The sequence below is a fragment of the Pituophis catenifer genome, unplaced genomic scaffold (genome assembly GCF_029215685.1).
Source record: "Pituophis catenifer annectens isolate HBS135680 unplaced genomic scaffold, rPitCat1.0.hap2 SCAF_15, whole genome shotgun sequence".
In the NCBI taxonomy this organism is placed as follows: domain Eukaryota; kingdom Metazoa; phylum Chordata; class Lepidosauria; order Squamata; family Colubridae; genus Pituophis; species Pituophis catenifer.
The window spans coordinates 11,104,400-11,127,208 of NW_027256895.1; the positions used below are offsets into that span (position 1 = coordinate 11,104,400).

Genomic DNA, 22,809 nt, shown 5'->3' on the forward strand with positions numbered 1-22,809 from the left:
TTAGTCCCTGACAGCATCCCCAGTGGTTAGGGATCATTTCAGTCCTATATCATATATTACACAAGAGCCAGTTTCGTATAGTGGTTAAGGCAGTGGGGAAATGTAAAATTTGTTACTACTGGTTCTGTGGGCATGGCTTGGTGGTGGTGGTAATATGACTGAGTGGGCATGGCCAACTTTTTTTTTTTTTTTTACTTTTAAAACCATTTTTTCTACAACCTCTCCAGCTGAAGAGGTTGTAAAAAAAAATGCTTTTAAAGCCTCTGATGATCTCAGCTGACTTGCCTTACCGAGGCTCATATATAGGCTGGGATACATTGATTAAATAAAATTCTTGCTTTGCATTGTGGACATTAAGGGACTGATTTTGTTCACTTATCAAAATCTAGAGTTCTACAAGATGAGATCATAGGATTAATTTCATTTTTTTCTTTTAATTTCCAGAGATTGGGGTTTTCAAAAGTGTCCTCTTCTCTTCTCTTCTCTTCTCTTCTCTTCTCTTCTCTTCTCTTCTCTTCTCTTCTCTTCTCTTCTCTTCTCTTCTCTTCTCTTCTCTTCTCTTCTCTTCTCCTCTCCTCTCCTCTCCTCTCCTCTCCTCTCCTCTCCTCTCCTCTCATCTCATCTCATCTTATCCCTTATCTTAAAGTAAGTGTTGAGTGCATCAAGTTGAGACCACTTCTGGTTAATAGGTCATGGTAAGGTGAAGAAGACAGGAAGATGATCCAAAATGTAAAGATAAAGGAGGTTTCTGGGAGAGAAAGGTTGAAATTGCTAAAACTTGGCTTTAGGGGATTGAATATAGATTAATAGAGAACTAATGTAAGGAAAGAAATTCAGGTCTAAGCAGTTTGAATATAAATTGATGGAGAAGAATGAAAAATGAAGAACATGTAGAAAAGAATGAAACTGAGGTAATTTGGCAACATTGACCAAAACAAAGGGGACTGGCTACAAATTAATGGAAAAGGAATTAAAAAGGAGTATTAAATGGAGGAGAATGTCAGCATTCCAAGTAACAACCTCCAAAGAAAAAGATTCCGAGAATATCATTTTCTCAAAGATCCATTTTATTAGAGATGTCATATTGGCACATCTGGGGAAAACCTGAATCTGAAGTTCCAGGTTTTCCCCAGCCCAAAGAAAACCCAAAATCCAACCCGTGTACCCAATTGTCCATCACATGGTCCAATCGTTACTTCGTTCCAACTGGAGACTACTCCCAGTCACTCCCCTCCAGGTGCAGGGTAACATGTCCTTGACTTTCGGAGAAAGGAATGCCATTGTGGCTAATCTTCCACCGCTCCTTGAAATCCCCTCTCCCAAATTCCCAGGCACTAAACATGGCAGCCCAGAAACCTCAAAGAAAAATGGCTTCCAAGCTGACAGAGAGTTGATGATACAGAGAGAACAAAAGGAACAGCATTTCAAAATAATAGAAGAAAGTGACGAAAGAAATGAATCCACATTTCTCTCGTTAAGGAATATTAAACTTTTAACTTTAAATGTCCCATTTTCTTCTACCACCATGAAATTTCTTTTTTTCTTTAGTTCTTCAACCAAGTAGCAACAAAATTCCATGTAGCTTCTTCCAACATCAGTTCAGTGCATTAATTCCAAGATCCCAGTACTGAATTGTAGAGTACTGAATATGGTCCTTCTCCCTTCCAGTACACAAATTCAAACTTCTGTGATTGAATCAATTTGGAGAATTGCTCAGAGATAATGAAAGTTCTTGACGGGCTTCAGATTCACTTCCTCTCACTGTGCCTCTCACACAGTAATAGACGGCTGTGTCCTCTGGTTTCAGGTTGTTCATTTGCAGATAGACCTGACTGAGGGAATCATCCCTGGAGATGGTGAAGCGTCCCTTGACTTTGTCTGAGTAGTAAATTGCAGTTGTACCCATTCCTGCAAGCCATTCCAGTCCTTTCCCTGGAACTTGTCTCACCCAGAACGTCCAGTAGTTCCTCATGATGAAGCCAGAGCCATGACAGGAGAGACGGAGGGACTCTCCAGGTCTTCTCAAGTCCCCTCCAGACTCCACCAACTGGACTTGAGATTTGACTCCTAAAAAGAAAGATGTTTCAATAAGATCTCCTAAATACAATAACAACAGATGGAAGGAATATTGAAAATATAGAGAGGAAAACATTACCACCAAGGGATGCAAGTAAGAGCACCAAGTTCAGCCAAAGGAACATTTTTGTTCCCTCTAATGAATGGAGGCAATTGATAGGAGAAGATTTGGGAAAGTGCATAAAATTGGTGTTGGTGGATGTAGCCTTAAAAGTAAAACCAACTGTCTCCTTTAAAGGGGAAATTGTGCCTCAAATTTACATATTAGTTGAGATAAAAGAGTTCCTCTCAGTGAATTTACCTCATAGTTTTCTCTCACACACTCTCTACATGGGTGATTTTTAAATAACGTTCAATTCTTGAGAAAATTAAAGCATCCTTTACATTAGAACAATTAAAACAAAGAGTTGGAAAATTTCATCACTTCTCAGAATTGGTTCAAAGTAACAAATTATGGACATGCACAAAGAATTTTTGAGAAACAGACATTAGAAATAGAACACAAAGAGAATAACACATCTGAGTTTAGGAAATATTTTATTTCTCCCCACCCCCCTTTAATACGGGTTTTTTTTAAATTTGATTTATATGCCGCCCTTCTCCGGAGACTCAGGGCGGCTTACAATGTGCTAAGCAATAAGCAATAGCCTTCATCCTTTTTGTATATGTATACAAAGTCAGCTTATTGCCCCCACAACTGGGTCCTCAATTTACCTACCTTAGAAAGGATGGAAGGCTGAGTCAACCTTGAGCCTGGCGAGATTCGAACCTGCAGTAATTGCAGGCAGCTGGTCTTAATAACAGGGTGCTTTAAACCACTGTACTACCAAGGCTCCTGGTAGTAGAAACCCAAAAGACTTGAATGCAAACTAATGCTAGAATGCTTCCCATTCAACAATTTTGTAAGTGATAATTGAATGGGGAAAAAAAATCACAGGGAGAAAAGAAACAGATTGAGCCTGAGGGATGTTATTGCTTATTAGATTTGGTTTTAACTCAGCACTCATATATCATTTTATATATTGCTTGTTCTGGGTTGCTATTTTCTTTGGTGTTTCTGTCAGTTTGCCCAGAGTTGATTCGCCACGATGAGCAGTGATACACGTTGAAATAATAATAACGGCAAATGGGAGTCTGACAACCAATCAGAATACAAGCTCAAATTCAAAAGTCCAGAGAGGCCATAAAACCCAGGCACATTGGACGTACAGTAATATAAATTTGGACGAATGGGAGATGATTTGGAATAGTAGCTATAAATTAACAAAAGCGGCAACATACAAAGGAAACCAATATAAAATGCTATACAGATGGCACCTAGCGCCCGCAAGATTAGCAAAAATCTATCCAAACGTAAGCCCCAAATGCTGGAAGTGTAGATGTCACCAAGGTACCTTCTTTCGTATGTGGTGGTCCTGTCCCGAAGCAATGAGGTATTGGAGAAAAATTCAAAATTGGCTACAAGAATCAACCAATGAAAAAATCGAATTGATACCTGAAACATTTCTCCTGGGAATACTAAAGACGAAATATCGGGGTGGGGGGGAGATATCTAATCATACATATAATCACTTCAGCAAGAATAGCTTATGTCCAACATTGGAAAGGAAAGGACACACCACCAGAGGAACATATTATTCAGAAGGTTCTAGAATGTGCTGAAATGAACAAATTAACGTTAGAATTAAATGAGAAAGAAGACTCAGAATATTATAAGGTGTGGGATGATTGGTACAGGTGGGTTGATAATAGAATATAGAAGAGATAAAAGTTAATATAAATCTTAAGATGCATATATAAATTACATTATATTACGATGAAAAGTAAAAGAAGAATCAATCTAACCTGTGTAGAAAAATAACACTGTCTGACTGATTGTACTGTATTATATTATAATAAATTTCAATTAAATTTTTTTTTTTTTAAAAAAACCAGGCACTCTCAGTATCTCTCCCCCCCCTTTTTTTTTCTTCACCCAAGATCTTCAAGGCACGTGATCCTGTCCACCATTAACACCATCATTCCAAGCAGTCTCCATGTTTCCAGTGTCTTTCTTTCCACTTGGAACTGAATCCAGATGGACATTTCTTCCAACAACATGAAGCATAAATGGAAGGAAGCAGTTAGAGAGGGAAGAATTATCTCTGGGGACTGCTCATAAAGAGACCAGGTTTCACCCTTGAGGATCCTTCTTTCTACATCTAAAGATCCATCAGAATAGAGCTGGTGGGGATGGCGGTCTCCTTGTCCAACCTCCTCCTCAAGCAGGATCGAGGAGAGATTCAACCTAGGAGAAATTTTCTGATAGTGAGAACGGTCATAGAGAATTCGTATTTCTGTCATCTCTGTCCATAGTTATGAATAAACAAAGAGGGCAGGCAGTGAAGCAAGAGAGAGGAGCTGTTTCAAGCATCTCAAGCTTGGTCTGCAAATGAAAAAGGAAGAAATGGAAACAATTTTACTTCAGAGCTATAAAAAAGCATTATGAGAAAGTCCCTTGGTGAAGAAAGGTCTCCAGAGACCTATTGAGTGATCGTTTGGAATCAGCAGAGGAAATCATCAAGTTAACTGAACAAACCACACTTTCATTGATGTTAAATGGAGAATGTCAGTTTGTTAGACACTGCTACCCTCTTGTGCCAAGCAGGTAGAAGAGAGTCATCAGGCTCAGGGTCTGAAGAGACCTTCATTATATAAGTAAAAAAAATAGGGCTTGGGATAATGTTTCCAGGAGTTGTCCAGAGTTTCTAGACTGAATAGAATGAGCTCAATAGCCCCACCTCAAGCAATAAATAAAAATAATACATTATACGCACTTTGTCAGGCTTAGAAGTCATCTTTTTCAATGGGCCTTCAGGCCTGCCATGTTTCCTACTGTGGGAAACTGGGAGGGGGAATTGTATGGAGCCAGAGTGATATATAGTCATAATAACATTCCTTTCTCAGAGAGTCAAGGACACGTTGCCCTGCACATGTTGAGGGGTGTGACTGGGAGGCATCTCCAGTTGGGAAGGTGTTTTGATTGGACAATATGATAGACATGTGGGTGCTGAACTTTCCTTTGGGTGGGGAAAACCTGGAAACTTTCAGATTTGGGTTTTCCCAGATATGCCAATATGACATCTCTAATAAAATAGAACTTTGAGGAACTTCAAGCCTCGGAGTCTTCTTTCATTGGTGGTATTACTTGGAACTCTGATATTAACCCGAATCTGCTTTTAAAAATTCAACCAGCTCCCCAAAGACTGGGGTGCTGTCCAGGGTCCTGAGTCCCGAACGTCAACCTGAAACCGGGTGGTGGGAAGACTCAGGGAAGATGGAGGGGCAAACTTGTTTTCTTAGAACTAGCAGATACTTATATTCTCGGGTGTAATGTGTAGTTCATCCCTGATGAAGCTGCTATCGGTGAAATAAATAGTCTATGGCCATATTACCCGATCCCGTCTGATCTCAGAAGCTAAGCAAGCTCAGGCCTAGTTAGTACTTAGATGGGAGACCGCCTGGGAATACCGTATGCTGTAGGCTTAGCCTGGCTAGGTGGCTCAGTGGCTAAGATGCTGAGCTTGTCAATCAGAAAGGTAGGCAGTTTGGCGGTTTGAATCCCTAGTATAGGTCTCCTGCATGAGCAGGGGGTTGGACTAGGTGACCTCCAAGGTCCCTTCCAACTCTGTTACTGTTAAGAGTTCTGTACACTGACTGATCAGCTTGCCTTCAGAAGTTGTGGGAGCTTCATCACTTGAGACTTTCAAGAAGAGATTGGACTGCTATTTGTCGGAAATGGTGTAGGGTCTCTTGCTTGAGCAGGGGGTTGGACTAGATGACCTATAAGGTCCCTTCCAACTCTGTTAATCTGTAAAGATCCTTTCCATTCCTACCATCTCACACGGATATTGCCTTTGTTTGAAAACCAATAAACATCTGGATACACTGAGGACGAATGAAAAAAGTTTATCTAACTCTTGGTGCTTAGATAAATTTATGATGACATTACTAAATTAAGGGCTAAAGAAACATGGGTGGTGAAATGAGAAGGAGAGGGTTAGGACTGAGTAAAGATCAACCTGGATTGAGTATGAAATTGAAATGTGGGGTTCATTACATGAAAAAAAAAAAGAGAGGCCTCATTCCTAAAGATTGAATGGACGAAGGTTGAGGTGCAAAATGAAGACACGAAGAAAGGAGAATCCGAATTAATAAAGCTGTTGTTTTAAATTAGGCAATAAATTTGCAGAACTGCTGGGGGAAATAGGCAGTTTTTGCTTGGCTTCACATATACTTCCTCCCACTGTGTGTCTCGCACAGTAATAGACAGCCGTGTCCTCCAGTTTGAGGCTGTTCATTTGCAGATACAGCTGGCTTTTGGCATCGTCCCTGGAGATGGTGAAGCGGCCCTTCACTTTGTCTGAGTAGTAAACATCACTCGTACCCATGCTTGCAACCCATTCCAGTCCTTTCCCTGGAGCTTGTCTCACCCAGCCCATGTAATAATAGCTGAAGGTGAATCCAGAGGCTTGGCAGGAGAGACGGAGGGACTCTCCAGGTCTTCTCACATCCCCTCCGGACTCCACCAACTGCGTCTGCGAATGGACACCTAGAATGAGAAAAGTTTCAGTGAGCTCTCCAATAGACAAGAATTAAAATGGAAAGAAGTTGACTAGGGTGAAAACAATTACCTCTGAGGACCGCTAGTAAAGAGACCACATTTAGCCACATGATCATTTTTGCTCCCTCAAATGAATGGAGGGAAAAGATTCTGCAAAATTGTCAAACTCTATGTTGGTGGGTGTTGCCTGAAAAGGGAAATCAGGGGCTTTAAAGAGGAAATTGTGCCTCGATTTACATATTATTTGGGATAAAAGGCCCCTCGGGGCACTTACGTATAGATTTCTTTCTGTAGACTTGACACATGTGATTTTCAAATAATGTTAAATAATAATCTCTGTTCTCTGATTTCAAGTTGTTCATTTTCTATTTGAATTGGTTTTGGGAGATGGTGAAGCATCCCTTCATTTATCCATGTAGTATATGGCATAGGAACCTTGATTTATGCCACCTATTGCAGCAATTGTCCAAGACCCCACCAACTGGACCTCTTTTCTTAGAAAGAAAAGTGTCTGACTGAAATCTCCTGTATACATTGTAGGAAGTTAGCACCCCCCCCTCCTAGGAAAATGAGATATTTTAGGAAATACTAAAAAGGGCAGAATATTTCCCCTAAAAGGGAGGTAGAAACACCACCCCCAATCTTTGTCAATGGGCTATTAAGCCCTGGACCAGTCTATTCTACATAACAAAGATCTACCTCCTTCAGGCAGAGCCATAGTAGGAATTGCCCAAAGCCCTTTTCATTAATCATCACCCAGCAAGAGTCAACCAAGCCTGGGATTCAAAAGACAATCTACAAAGTTATCCCTGCTGGTCCTGTGGGAGTCTGACAACCAATTAGAATACAAGCTCAAATTCAAAAGAGAGGGCATAAAACCCAGGCACTCTCAGCATCTCTTCCCCCCTTTTTTTCCTTCCCCCCCAGTTTTTGCTTGGCTTCACATATACTTCCTCCCACTGTGTGTCTTGCACAGTAATAGACAGCTGTATCCTCCAGTTTGAGGCTGTTCATTTGCAGATACAGCTGGCTTTTGGCATCGTCCCTGGAGATGGTGAAGCGTCCCTTGACATTGTCAGAGTGGTAAATATTTGAAGGCCATATACTTGCCACCCATTCCAGACCTTTCCCTGGAGCCTGTCTCACCCAGCCCATGTGGTAGCTGCTGAAGGTGAATCCAGAGGCTTGGCAGGAGAGACGGAGAGACTCTCCAGGTCTTCTCACATCCCCTCCAGACTCCACCAACTGGATCTCAGATTGGACACCTAGAAGAAAAGGTTGTTTAATAAGACTTCCTGCAGGTAAACACAAGAAACTGAGGAATAACACCTCTGTTTGGAGGACAAAATAATACCTTTGAGGACAACTAACAAGGATATGAGGTTCAGCCAGAGTGCCATTATTGCGTGCTAAAAAGATTGGAGGATTCTTACTGATGGGAAAACTTTCAGTCAAGCACTCAACATTCGGTTTTTGAGTGCAGAAGGAGAGCAGGATGATATGGTTCCTTTGAACAGGAAGCTGTCACTGAATTTACATAGCCCTCAGGATAAAAGAGACACACGCTGCTTTGACCTTCTACATATATCTTCATCCTCCATTGTAGACATCACTGAAAATGTCCCAACCTCAGTTAAAGTATATTTATTTTCATCCTTAAGAAACATGTGGAGCAATGGGTTGATTTTGTCAGAAGGAAAGTCATATGTTGAAAATTCAACGTGCTTTCTTGCTCTCTGCATGATGGAGATGCAAATCATATTTAGTGGAAATTTAGGGGATTGGAGGCTAAAACATACAAAAAGAACAGTTGCAGGTACTGGGCATGGCTAGTGTAGTGAAGAGAAGGACCAGGGGTGACATGATAGCAGTGAAGGCCAGACAAGAAACAATGGATGGAAACTGATCAAGGAGAAATTCAACGTAGAAATAAGGAGAAATTTTCTGACAGTGAGAACAATCAACCAATAGAACCGCTTGCCTTCAGAAGTTGTGGGAGCTTAACCACTGGAAGCTTTCAAGAAGAGATGGGACTGCCATCTGTCAGAAATGATATAGGGTTTCCTGCTTGGGTGGTGGGTTTGACTAGATGACCTACAAGGTCCCTTCCACCTCTGTTACTTCTGTTCTGTTCTGTTCTGTTCTGTTGTGTTCTGTTCTATTCTATTCAGGGGTGGGTTACCTTTACTATCGATTTGTAGCGAGGCTGCACGCACGTGCTCTTCTGTGCATGCACAGAAGCGTTTTGGTGCCGTCGGGGTCGGTGGGCGGAGCCTCCCACCGGTTTTACTACCGGTTCTATAGAACCGGTGCAAACTGGGGGCAACCCATCACTGATTCCATTCCATTCCATTCCACTCCACTCCACTCTACTCTGTTTAGGAAACCATATTCCATTTCAGATAAGTCCAGTCTCTTCTTAAAGACCTCCCGTGATGAAATATTGAAAGACTGCTATCATGTCTCCCCTGGTCCTTCTCTTCACTAGACTAGCTATGTCCAGTTCCTGCAACTGTTCATCCATATGTCAGAAGGATAATCTTAAAGTGTCATGTCCTTCCTTCTGCCATGATACTAAAGGATTAAATTCCATTCCAGTTCTGATTTCTGAAGCCAAATCGTCTTGTAAACAGAGAAAGTGAAACTGGAATTATGTTCTGGAATTCACCATTTTGCCATTTCTTCCAGCTTAACTGGACCTAGACTAAAAGAATCCTAAAGTTCTCACTACATGATAATTCATTCTTCTTGACTAATGCAGGATCTGGGGCTGAATCAAGTTGTAGAGCTTCATTCTTCAGAATGGAAGGTTCTTGTTTAGCTGTCTCTCACTGTGTCCCTCGTACAGTAATAGACTGCTGTGTCTTCTGGTTTGAGGTTATTCATTTGCAGATACAGCTGGCTTTTGGCATTGTCCCTGGAGATGGTGAAGCTCCCTTTCACTTTGTCTGAGTAGTAAATAGTACTGGAACTGTAATGTATGTATGCCATCCATTCCAGTCCTTCTCCAGGAGACTGTCTTGCCCAGTACATGGAAGAGCTTCCAAAGGTGAATCCAGAATCTTGGCAGGAGAGACGGAGTGACTCTCCAGGTCTCCTCACATCCCCTCCAGTCTCCACCAACTGGACCTCAGATTGGACACCTGAAATGAAAGGAATTTCAGTGATCTCTCCTGTATACAAGAATTAAAATGTCCAGAAGCTAAAAACTATTGGAATAAAAATAAGGCATGGTTGGAAGAAATGTCACAACAAGGCATTGATTTAAAACCAGAGCTGTTCCTATTGAGTATCCTTCCAGAGAAAATTTGTAAAGAAAATATTTATTTGATTATACATGTAATAACAGCTGCAAGGATTGTTTTTGCACAAAATTGGAAAGCAGAGAAAATACCTTTAGAAGGAGAAGTAATTAAAAAAATTCTAGATTGCGCAGAAATGAATAGATTAACTATGATGATTAAAAAAAGAGAGGATTCAGAATATTTTAAGATATGGAATCAATTTTATCAGTGATTAGAAAAGAGATATAGATAAGTAAATTAATAGTTATGCATAAATGGTATGACTACAATATTGTATTTTGGAGATATGTTGTAACAGACCGGATGATAATGAAGATAGAAGAAATTGCAAAAAGATGTTGTCATGGAGGAAACACCGAGGTGTCGCACAGAAAAAAATGATTGATGTATTAAATGTTTGTCTGTGTATAAAATTAAAAAAAAATCAAAAAAAAGAGAAGAAGAATTAAAATGGGAAGACGTTGAATAGAGGGAAAAAAAAAAAACCAATTACCTCCGAGAACTGTTAGTAAGGCAACCAGTCTTAGCCACCGGATCATTTTCTCCTCCCTCTAATGAATGGATAGGAAAAAATCTGGGAAAGTGCACAAGTTTTGTGTTGTTGGGTGTGTAACCTGACGAAGGATATCATGGGGCTCTTTTAAAGGGGAAATTGTACCTCAATTTACATAAATCAAGAGTTTCTTACTGCATACATGTATATATTTATTTGAATACATCTTACACATATGATATATATTTTTTCTCTCTGAGCTAATAGGGCATATTTACAGTAAGTAAAAGAAAGGCTTGAAAAATCTCAGCGCTTCTGAAAAACAATGGAAAGTAACAGAGAATAAACTTGTATCAGGTCTTATTTCATCCATTAAAGGTCATTTGGTAGAAAGCATCCCTACCAACCTCAGATATGCAGATGATACCATTCTAATTGCAGAAAGCGAAGAGGAATTAAAGAGCTTATTGATGCGGGTGAAGAACAAGAGTTCAAAAGTTGGCTTGAAATTCAACAGTAAGAAAACTAAGATCATGGCATCCGACCCTCTGAATTTCTGGCAAATAGATGAGGAAGAAATGGAGGTAGTGACAGATTTTATTTTCCTGGGCTCCAAGATCACTGCAGATGGGGACTGCAGCCAAGAAATTAAAAGACGACTAGTGAGGAAAGCTATGGCAAATTTAGACAGCATACTAAAAAGCAGAGACATCACCCTGCCAACAAAAGTGTGTATAGTCAAGGCTATGATTTTCCCAGTTGCAATGTATGGTTGTGAAAGTTGGACCATAAGGAAGGTGGAGCACCAAAGAATTGAGGCCTTTGAACTATGGTGCTGGAGAAGACACCTGCGAATCCCTTGGACTGCAAGGTGATCAACTCTGTTATTCTATTCTATTCTATTCTATTCTATTCTATTCTATTCTATTCTATTCTATTCTATTCTATTCTATTCTATTCTATTCTATTCTATTCTATTCCTATTCCTATTCCATTCCATTCCATTCCATTCCTTATATTCTATTTTCTGTTCTATTCCATTCCATTCCATTCCATTCCATTCCATTCCATTCCATTCCTTATATTCTATTTTCTATTCTATTCCATTCCATTCCATTCCATTCCATTCCATTCCATTCCATTCCTTATATTCTATTTTCTGTTCTCTTCCATTCCATTCCATTCCATTCCTTATATTCTATTCTATTCTATTCTATTCTATTCTATTCTATTCTATTCTATTCTATTCCATTCCATTTTTTAAAAAAAGAATTGCCAAATTTCATTTTTTTCAAAACTGATTCAGTTTAACAGACAATCAAGTCATAAAAAATATTTTGAAAAACATGGGTTGGTGATAGAACATTAAAAGCACAGCCTGTCTGAGTTTGGAATTATTTTTCCACATTCCAACTATAGAGCAGATGGAATTCTTTGGAGAATGCAAGGTGATTTATTAGGATTTCTCAGTCCAGGTGGAGAGTGTAATTGGTGGCATTCTTATTAGTACTGGTATTACTATTGACATTATTATTATTTCATTCCTCCTTGACTAATTCAGAAATGGGAACTGAATCAAGTTGTAGAGCTGCTCTAAAGAAAGGATGGGTTTTTTTTTTTTTTGGTTGTTGTTTAGCTTCCTCTCACTGTAACAATTGTCCCACTGGCCTTCCTGCATAATATATATGTCCTCTGGTTTGAGGCTGCTGATTTGCAGATACAGCTGGCTTTTGGCATCATCCCTGGAGGTGGTGAAGCATCCCTTCACTTTGTCTGAGTAGTAAATACCACTGGAATCGGTATATATCCATACAAACCATTCCAGGCCTTTTCCTGGAAAAGGAAAAGGCTCACCCAGTGTAGCTACTGAAGGTGAATTCAGAGGCTTGGCAGGAGACACGGAGGGACTGCCCAGGTCTTCTCACATCCCCTTCAGACTCCACCAACTGGCCTCAGATTGGACACCTAAAATGAAAGATATTTAGAATAGAATAGAATAAAAGAGTTGGAAGGGACCTTGGAGGTCTTCTAGTCCAACCCCCTGCCTAGGCAGGAAACCCTACACCACTTCAGACAAATGGTTATCCAACATCTTCTTAAAAACCTCCAGTGTTGGAGCATTCACAACTTCTGGAGGCAAGTTCTTCCACTGATTAATTGTTCTGTCAGGAAATTTCTCTTTATTTCTAAGTTGCTTCTTTCCATGATTAGTTTCCACCCATTGCTTCTTGTCCTGCCCTCAGGTGTTTTGGAGAATATTTCCCGCCCTCTGAGTTAATAGGAGAGGTTTAGTTTACGGTAAGTAAAACATATTTTATTTATTTTTTTATTTTTTTTTTAATTTTTTTTTATATGCCGCCCTTCTCCAGAGACTCAGGGTGGCTTACACTGCGTTAAACAATAGCCTTCATACTTTTGTATATTTTATACAAAGTCAGCTTATTGCCCCCACAAACTGGGTCCTCATTTTACCCACCTTAGAAAGGATGGAAGGCTGAGTCGACCTTGAGCCTGGTGAGAATTGAACTCGCAGTAATTGCAGGCAGCTGGATGTTAAATGCTGCCTTAGTGGGAGGCATTAGCCTCCTACGCCACTCAGGCTCTTTTTGGAACGTGGTGGCTCAGTGACCAAGACGCTGAGCTTGTCGATAGAAAGGTTGGCAGTTCAGCAATTTGAATCCCTAGTGCCGTGTAATGGGTGAGCTCCCGTTACTTGTCCCAGCTTCTGCCAACTTAGCAGTTCGGAAACACATTAAAAAATGCAAGTAGAAAAATAGCGACCACCTTTGGTGAGAAGGTAACAGTGTTCTGTGCGCCTTTGGCATTTAGTCATGCCAGCCACATGACCACAGAGACGTCTTCGGACAGTGCTGACTCTTCAGCTTTGAAATGGAGATGAGCACCGCCCCCTAGAGTCGGGAACGACTAGCACATATGTGCGAGGGAAATCTTTACCTTTACCTTTACTTTAAGTAAAGCAAAGACTTGAAAAACTATTCAAGGTAACAGAGCATGGAGTTGCCTAAGATCTTGTTTAAGGAAAATCATTAGAGACAGGATACAAAAGGCAAGCAAATCTGAGTTAGGAAGATTTTTTTTTTATTAAACATTTTTTTTTTGATATGAACAAACAAACAAACAACAACAAAACACACAAACAAATAAACAAAAATCCATCTTTACATCTTCTTTTCAACATGTCACATCAGTAGTCTATATTCATATTTTCTCTTTCTTACTTTAACTTATCCCTTATCCCTATATTCCTAATATATCATCTATATGTGTCTCTTAATCTACATATTTGATTTACTATTAACATAAATTCTTAACCTTTATTTCTTTATTGGAAGCAGCCAATATATTAAATGGTCACTAAACCTTGAAAAATGATTGATAAGCCAGAGTAGTTGGGTCCACCCTGTCGAAGCGTGAATCAGCCTCGTTCCCCCCCCCCCGGGGAAACTGTAATTAATTAGAGGTGAATGGATCTTGTTTTCCATGGTGTATACTCTCAAAGAAAGAAAACCCGAATGTATTCTAAGAAACATTTTATTATAAAAGTAAAAAACTAACTAACTACATTTTACCGGTAGCTGTATCTCATAGACGGACAAAGGAAGAAGTAAGTCAGGAAATTAGAAAAGAAAAGAATGTAGACATGCGCAGTAGCTTCAAAAATCACAAGACAGTCTTATCTCTGTTGATAATGTTCTCTGGTAGGCTACCGTATTGCTCAGAATGGAAGCTCAGCTGGCAAATACAAATAACGCAGTGACACACCCAACTCACAAAGTCAATCTCAAATCATATTTTGACAAATTAAGATACTGTTGACCTCACCCCATTCCTAAGAGGTCTATAAGGGGTGTGCATAAGTGCACCAGCATGCCTACCGTCCCTGTCCTAATATTCCTTTTTACTCTTACTCTTTTCATGTATTCAAATTATGTTTATACTTGTTCCTGTTATCTTATATATGCTTGACAAATAAATTTATGATTATGATTATGATTATGATATAGGAGGGTATGATTTTAAACATATTAAAATTTTCAAATGTTTGTGGGTTTTTTTCTCTCTGTCTGTCTGTCTCTCTCTCTTTCTCTTTCTCTCTCTCCATGTGTATGTGTTTGCTGAAAGAAAGAGAGAGAGAGAGACATACTAATACATGCACACAAAGGTGGAAGGCAGATCTGAGGACTGAACTACAAATCCAATAAAATACTAAAAGGTTCCAACTAAGGAATACAATTTTGCATCTGTAAAGATTTTTGGGAGCACTTTGCCATGTCTGTCCTCCAGGAGGTCTCTCTCTCTCTCCTCCCCTCACTATTCACTTTATTTTCTTCCTCTTCAATTTGAAAACAACCCCCAAAGAACTGATATCAACATCAGCCCCTTCTTTCAGGCAATCAGACAGCTTCCTCAGACTCCTCATATTGAAAAATGCAGCCCTATTCTGAGTGTGAATGGACTTGCAGAGCTACTTTGATGAGTGGTAGGTTTTTGCCAAGCTTCAGATCCACTTCCTCTCACTGTGTCTCTCTTGCACAGTAATAGACAGCTGTGTCTTCAGCTTTGAGGCTGTTCATTTGCAGATACATCTGGCTTTTGGCATTGTCCCTGGAGATGGTGAAGCGGCCTTTCACTTTGTCTGAGTAGAGAATAGTACTGGAAGGGTAATTTATATATGCCACCCATTCCAGGCCTTTCCCTGGAGCCTGTCTCACCCAGTGCATGTAGGCATCACTGAAGGTGAATCCAGAACCTTGGCAGGAGAGATGGAGGGACTCTCCAGGTCTTCTCACATCCCCTCCAGATTCCACCAACTGGACCTGAGATCGAACACCTAAAATGAAGGCAGTTTCAGTCAAGTCTGCTGTATACAAGAATTAAAAGGAAAATAATCTGAATAATCAAGAAAGAATTACCTCTGAGGACCGCTAGAAAGGACACCAAATTTAGCCACAGGAACATCATTGCTCCCTCTAATGAATGGAGCGTAATTGATAGGAAAGGATTCTGCCAAATGCACAAACTTTGTGTCGGTGGGTGTTGCCTGAAAAGGGAAACCACGAGCTTTAAAGAGGAGATTGTGCCTCAATTTACATATCACTTGGGATAAAAGGGCCCCCCGGGGCACTCACTTATAGTTTATTTGTGTAGACTTTACACACATGATATAGAATAGTATAGTATAGTATAGTATAGAATAGAATAGAATAGAATAGAATAGAATAGAATAGAATAGAATAGAATAGAATAGAATAGAATAGAATAGAATTATTTATTGGCCAAGTGTGATTGGACACACAAGGAATTTGTCTTAGGTGCATATGCTCTCAGTGTACATAAGGAGAATAAAATACATTCATCAAGAATAAAAAGATACAACACTTAGTGATAGTCAAGGTTACTAAAAAGCTATCAAATCGTACTAGGAAACAAATAAAAACAATATAATTGAAAGATGAGCCTTGGTAGTACAGTGGTCTAAAGCACCCTGTTATTAAGACCAGCTGCCTGCAATTACTGCAGGTTCAAATCTCACCAAGGCTCAAGGTCGACTCAGCCTTCCATCCTTTCTAAGGTAGGTAAATTGAGGACCCAGTTGTGGGGGCAATAAGCTGACTTTGTATAAATATACAAAAGAATGAAGGCTATTGCTTAGCGCATTGTAAGCCATCCTGAGTCTCCGAAGAAGGGCGGCATATATATATATAAAAAAGATAGATAGATAGATAGATAGATAGATAGATAGATAGATAGATAGATAGATAGATAGATTTCCTTCTAAGTGCCTGTCAATTAGTCTTACCACTGGACAAATTTGTATCCATACCTTTTTAGCTATGTCCACTACAAGGGATGTGGTGGCTCAGTGGCTAGGATGCTGAGCTTGTCGATTGAAAGGTCGGCAGTTCAGCGGTTGGAGTCCCTAGTGTCACAAAACAGGGTGAGCTCCCGTTACTTGTCCCAGCTTCTGCCGACCTAGCAGTTCAAATCAGAAAATATTTAATGAGACTTGTTTTATTCCCTACCCCATCCCCCACTGGGTACAGAGACCATGGGGTTTCATGTGACAACACTGCCCCCCAGTGTCCAAAGTGAGGAGGTGAGGACACATCTTCCTAGTTCTCCAAGGAGATACTTTAGGTCCAGATGTTTCCTCAGTGTTTGTATGGCAGTTTGGATGTTTAGAAAGATGATCATAAAGTTTCATTTCCTGCCTTCTGCCATGACACTAAAGGGCTACATTTCATTCAAGGGGTTTTTTTTTCCCTGAAGCCAAAAAAAAACAACAACAACAAGGAAGCTGAAACTGGAATATTCAAGCCATCTTCATTACTTTATATTTTATATAATATTTTATATTAGAACACGAGAGTCCCAATGTTTTCACTAGACAATAATTGATCACCATTGTGTTATCAGGATATGGGGTGGAAGGGAAGGGAAGGAGAGAGGAGGTCCAGGGGACGGCAGTGGAGGGGAGGGGAGGGGGAGGGGAGGGGAAAGGTGAGCCTTATATTCCAGCTTCTCCCCCCTTCCTTGATTTCATACTAAGTCAAATTATTAGGGGCTTAAGGGCATCTTTATTTTAATACATGGCTATGTTTCTAGTGATAGACGAGTGCATGATTTTAAATATATTTAAACTTTCAAATGTGTTTCTCTCTCTCCCTCCCCCTCTCTCTTTCTTTCTCTCCCTCCCTCCCTCTCCCTCCATCTATCTATCTATCTATCTATCTATCTATCTATCTATCTATCTATCTATCTATCTATCTTTTTTTTAATTAGATTTATATGCCGCCCTTCTCCGGAGACTCAGGGCGGCTTACAATGCGTTAAGCAATATCTATCTATCTATCTCCCTCTTTCTTTCTCTCTCTCTCCCTCCTACCTCTCTTTCTCCCTCCTTCCCTCTCTTTCTTCCCCCTCTCTCTTTCTCCCTCCTTTCCTCTCCCTCCCTCTTTCTTTCTCTTTCTCTCTCTCCATGTGTATGTGTGTGCTGAAGGAAAGAGAGAGGGGGGAAAGAGAGAGAGAGAGAGAGAGAGAGAGAGAGAGAGAGAGAGAGATACTGATATATGCACACAAAGGTGGAAGGCAGCAGATCTGAGGACTGAACTACAAATCTGATAAAAGACTAAAGGGGTTCTAAGTAAGGAATACAATTTTGTATCTCTAATGAAGGAATACAATTTTGTATCTCTCTCTCTCTCTCTCTCTCTCTCTCTCTCTCTCTCTCTCTCTCTCTCTCTCTCTGTGTGTGTGTGTGTGTGTGTGTGTGTCTTGCACATTTTCATTATCAGCTCTTTCTTGTCTTGTCAATCAGGCAGCTTTCTCAGTTTCTCTCATAGAAAAAGGCAACCTTCTGAGGCTGAAAGGACTTGAGAACTTCTGTGAAGAATTGCAGGTTTTTGCCAAGTTTCAGATTCACTTCCTATCAGTGTGTGTCTCGTACAGTAATAGACTGCTGTGTCCTCTGGTTTCAGGTTGTTCATTTGCAGATAGAGCTGGCTTTTGGCATTGTCCCTGGAGACGGTGAAGCGTCCCTTCACTTTGTCAGAGTAGTAAATAATACTGCCATCATAGTTTATGAATACCACCCATTCCAATCCTTTCCCAGGAGCCTGACTCAACCAATCCATGGCATAGCTACCAAAGTTGTATCCAGAACCTTGGCACGAGAGATGGAGGGACTCCCCAGGTCTTCTCACATCCCCTCCAGTCTGCACCAACTGAGTCTCAGATTTCATACCTACAACGAAGAGAGTTTCACTGAGCTTTACTGAATATATGAATTAAAGTGGGAATAAGCTGAATAAGGAGAAAACAATTACCTCTGAGGACCACTAGTAAGGAAACCAAATTTAGCCAGAGGATCATTTTCTGTTCCCTCTAATGAATGGAGGGAATGGATAGGAAAGGATCCAGAAAAGTGCACAAGCTTTGTGTTGGTGGGTGTAACCTGAAAAGGCACATCATGGGGCTCCTTTATAAGGGAAATTGTTTCCTGATTTACATATTACTTGGGATGAAAAAGAAGCCTCTTACCACATTCACTTAAAGATTTAGTTGCATACATCTTACCAATGTGATTTTGAGAGACCCTTGTTGTTCTCTGAGCTTGTTTGCTTGTTTGCAGAGGTTTCATTAAAATGAAATGTCTGCAAGAAATCCACCAAGCTCAGAGAGCACCAAGGACCTCTAATTTTTACCTTGAGACACAAGTATTTCCCATTATTGGTAATGTGTTTTGTTTCTTTATTGATTTCATTATTGGATAGCAGGTAAAGGTAAAGGTTCCCCTCGCACCTATGTGCTAGTCGTTCCTGACTCTAGGGGGTGGTGCTCATATCCGTTTCAAAGCCGAAGAGCCAGCGCTGTCCAAAGATGTCTCCATGGTCATGTGGCCAGCATGACTAAATGCCAAAGGCGCACGGAACACTGTTACTTTCCCACCAAAAGTGGTCCCTATTTTTCTACTTGCATTTTCTACGTGCTTTCGAACTGCTAGGTTGGCAGAAGCTGGGACAAGTAACGGGAACTCACACTGTTATGGCACTAGGAATTTGAACCACTGAACTTCTGACCTTTCAATCGACAAGCTCAGCGTTTTAACCACTGAGCTACTGTGTACCTTATTGGATAGCAACCAACATATGCTGAATGGCCACTAAGCCTTGAAAAATGATTTGTCATCCACAGTATTTGGGCTCACCCAATCACAAAGTTGAATCCAAGTCATATTATGAATATTCTCTCAGTTCAAAGAGAATGATAAATAATTCCCTTTGTCTTATCCAAAATATTTGCTCTATGTTATCTATTGTAAAAGAGATAGAAGAGCAACCAAGATGATTTGGGGACTGGAGACTAAAACATACGATGAACAGTTGCAGGAACTGGGCATGGCTAGTCTAGTGAAGAGAAGGACCAGGGGAGACATGATAGCAGTGTTCCAATATTTGAGGGGTGCCATAGAGAGGAGGGGATCAAGCTGTTTTCCAAAGCACCTGAAGTCCAGACAAGGAATAATGGATGGAAACTGAACAAGGAAATATTCAACCTGGAAATAAGGATAAATTTTCTGACAGTGACAACAATCAACCAATGGAACAGAAGTTACCTTCGGAAGTTGTGGGAGCTTCATCATTGGAAGCTTTCAAAAAGAGACTGGACTGCCATCTGTCGGAAATGGTGTAGGGTCTCCTGCTTGGGTGGGAGGTTGGACTAGATGACCTATAAGGTCATCTTGTAGGTCAAGGTCCCTTTCAAATCTGTAATCTGTAAAAAATCAGACACGGCTTCCCATTCAGGATTTTTGTCTTTCAAAAAGCTAAATTCCTTTGAGATCCATTGAAGGAACTTTTAAGCAAATAACAGACCATAGAAACACAGAATAATAGAGTTGGAAGGGACCATGGAAGTCTTCTAGTCCAACCCCCTGTTTGAACAGGAGACCCTATACAATGTCAGACAAACGGTTGTCTAGTCTCTTTTTTATAGCATCCAGTGATGGCACACTCACAACTTCTGAAGGCAAGCTATTCCATTGGTTGATTGCTCTCACTGTTAGGAAATTTCTCCTTAGTTATAAGTTCTCTCCTTGGTTAGTTTCCATCCATTGTTTCTTGTCTTGTCTTTTGATGCTTTGGAAAATGGTTTGACCCCCCCTCGTCTCTGTAGCAGTCCCTCAAATTTTGGAACACTGCTATCATATCACCCTTAGTCCTTCTTTCCATTAGACTAGATATATCCAATTACTGTAATTGTTCTTCATATGTTTTAGCCTCCAGCCCTCTAATTAGATATAACCAGCCTTAGAAATGAGGTTACATTTCTGCAGATTCCAAAAATATCTTCCTTTATGATGAATATGATTGAGTGTCACAATGCTAAGTGATGAGGGAGAGAGGGAGCTGAGAAGAGAAGCTGAGTACAAATGAAGGATCTCCAAGAAACACTTCTATAAACATATAATCCACAAACATGTTTGTGATGATGGACAAATCCTACAACCCATCAAATTAATATTCTTACTAGTTAAACATATGATAATCTGATTTAGAACAGAGGAAGGAAGGAATTGCGTATGTTCATTTTCTAATCTTGAAACACAAATAGACATTCGTCCATCAAAAATGATTTAATATCTACATTAGAGAAAGAAAGGATGGCTTATTATTATGTTTTTTAAAAAATGATTTTATACAGATTTTAAAAAGTATTTTTGTCTATGTGTGAATGCTTTTTATTAAACTATCATCTGGTAATAAAGCCTGTTTTGTGTGATATAGATTAAGCAATCAAGAATGGTTTACAAAACCTACAGGAAAGTGGGTGAAATAAAATTGATATGGTACAAGGAGATAGGTTAGGTTACTGATTGCTTAGTTTAGGAAAACGGATGTTATGTTTAGATATTAATATACTTAAAAGATCTGAATTAAGAAATATACGTATGTGGGTGGAGGAAATGGGTAGATTATGAGTAGAATAAATGCCAAATTAGGATCTATTATATAGTTTTATAGCCGAATGCTGTTTTGAAATGTATAGTATACGGGGGATATAATAATAATGTTAGAAAGAAATGGTTAGCACATAGGGGGTGGTGTAAAAGGGTGGTAAAGTATTATATAATGTGATATCAATTTGGATTTCATCTTGGAGAAGCCATGGGGGGAGGGGAGGGGGAGGGGTGGTTGGGGGGGGAAAGGGGGAAAAATCTGTATTTGAAAAACTTTTTCAATTAAAAAAAAGAATGGTTTACAAAATACAATTAGTTGGATGTCCATAGTCAAAATCAAGAAATCGCTGTATAGCCAACATTATGATTCATGGTGGCGCAGTGGTTAGAATGCAGTATTGCAGGATACTTCTGCTGACTGCAGGCTGCCTGCAATTTGGCAGTTCGAATCTCACCAGGCTCAAGGTTGACTCAGCCTTCCATCCTTCTGAGGTCAGTAAAACGAGGACCCAGGTTGTTGGGGGCAATAGGCTGACTGTGTAAACTGCTTAGAGAGGGCTGTAAAGTACTGTAAAGTGGTATATAAGTCTAAGTACTATTGCTATTATGAATGTGGACAGAGAAAGGGAAATGTATCACTTTGTATTCCCTAAGTTAGAATGCAACAGAAATATAAAAGTGAAAAGGAGAGGAGCTTTGGTAGTACAGTGGTTTAAAGCACCCTGTTATTAACACAGCTGCCTGCAATTACTGCAGGTTCGAATCTTACCAGGCTCAAGGTTGACTCAGCCTTCCATCCTTTCTAAGGTAGGTTAAATGAGGACCCAGTTTGTGGGGGCAATAAGCTGACTTTGTATAAAATATACAAAAGTATGAAGGCTATTGCTTAACGCATTGTAAGCCACCCTGAGTCTCCGGAGAAGGGCGGCATATAAATCAAATTAAAAAAAAAAAAAAAAAAAACAATTACCCACTATCACTTAGTACGGATACAAAAGAATAATTCCTCCTCTGTATGCAGAGGGACATGTTGATTATTACTACAATGAGCAGGGTTGCATTTGATTAAATAAAATTCTTTGCTTTGCAATGTGGAACGCATGGAGCCGATTTTCCTTTCTATAGTCCGGAGACTATAGTCGCCGAGCAAAATCTACAGATCTACAAGATGAGACAATAGGATTTATTTCATTCTTTTTTTTTCCCCTGTTAATTTTCTTTTAATTTCTAGAAGTTGAGGGACTTAAATTTATCAAAGTTACTGAGGTGCATATCATGTTAAGAAATGTACGAAATGAAATATTACTATTATTATGTGATCATTATTGATGTTAAGAATATTATACTATTACCAATACTATATCTCAATGTCAATTGTACTCTGACAGCACACTGTTTATACAGATATTGCATTTTTGCTTTTTATTTTTATTTTTTATTGTTATATATGACAATATATAATGGGTGAGCTCCCGTTACTTGTCCCAGCTTCTGCCAAAAGCAGTTCAAAAGCATGTAAAAAATGCAAGTAGAAAAATAGGGACCACCTTTGGTGGGAAGGTAACAGCGTTCCGTGCGCCTTTGGCATTTAGTCATGCCAGCCACATGACCATGGAGACGTCTTCGGACAGCGCCGGTTCTTCAGCTTTGAAACGGAGATGAGCACCGCCCCCTAGAGTCAGGAATGACTAGCACATATGTGCGAGGGGAACTTTACATACATACGTATATGTTATGTTATGTTATGTTATGTTATGTTATGTTATGTTATGTTATGTTATGTTATGTTATGTTATGTTATGTTATGCTATGCTATGCTATGCTATGCTATGCTATGCTATGCTATGCTATG

General features: G+C 39.8%; 1 protein-coding gene across 1 annotated transcript; it reads right to left on the minus strand.

The window, feature by feature from the left end:
* Positions 1–1,696: 1,696 nt before the first annotated feature.
* On the minus strand, positions 1,697–8,079 carry LOC139324351 (uncharacterized). Its single transcript, XM_070954066.1, has 5 exons — positions 8,034–8,079; positions 7,640–7,944; positions 6,750–6,804; positions 6,353–6,667; positions 1,697–2,067 (listed from the first exon to the last, which is right to left on the minus strand). Exons 1-5 carry the CDS (start codon positions 8,077–8,079, stop codon positions 1,697–1,699), a joined length of 1,092 nt encoding a protein of 363 aa, XP_070810167.1.
* Between the last annotated feature and the right edge of the window lie 14,730 nt (positions 8,080–22,809).

Coding starts and splice junctions, on each gene's coding strand:
- LOC139324351 (XM_070954066.1), bottom strand. CDS start 8,079: ATGGCACTCTGGCTGAACCTCATATCCTTGTTAGTTGTCCTCAAAG. Junction 6,668..6,749: donor TTTACTAGCGGTCCTCAGAG/GTAATTGTTTTC, acceptor TTCTCATTCTAG/GTGTCCATTCGCAGACGCAG. Junction 2,068..6,352: donor GAGACACACAGTGGGAGGAA/GTATATGTGAAG, acceptor CTTTCTTTTTAG/GAGTCAAATCTCAAGTCCAG.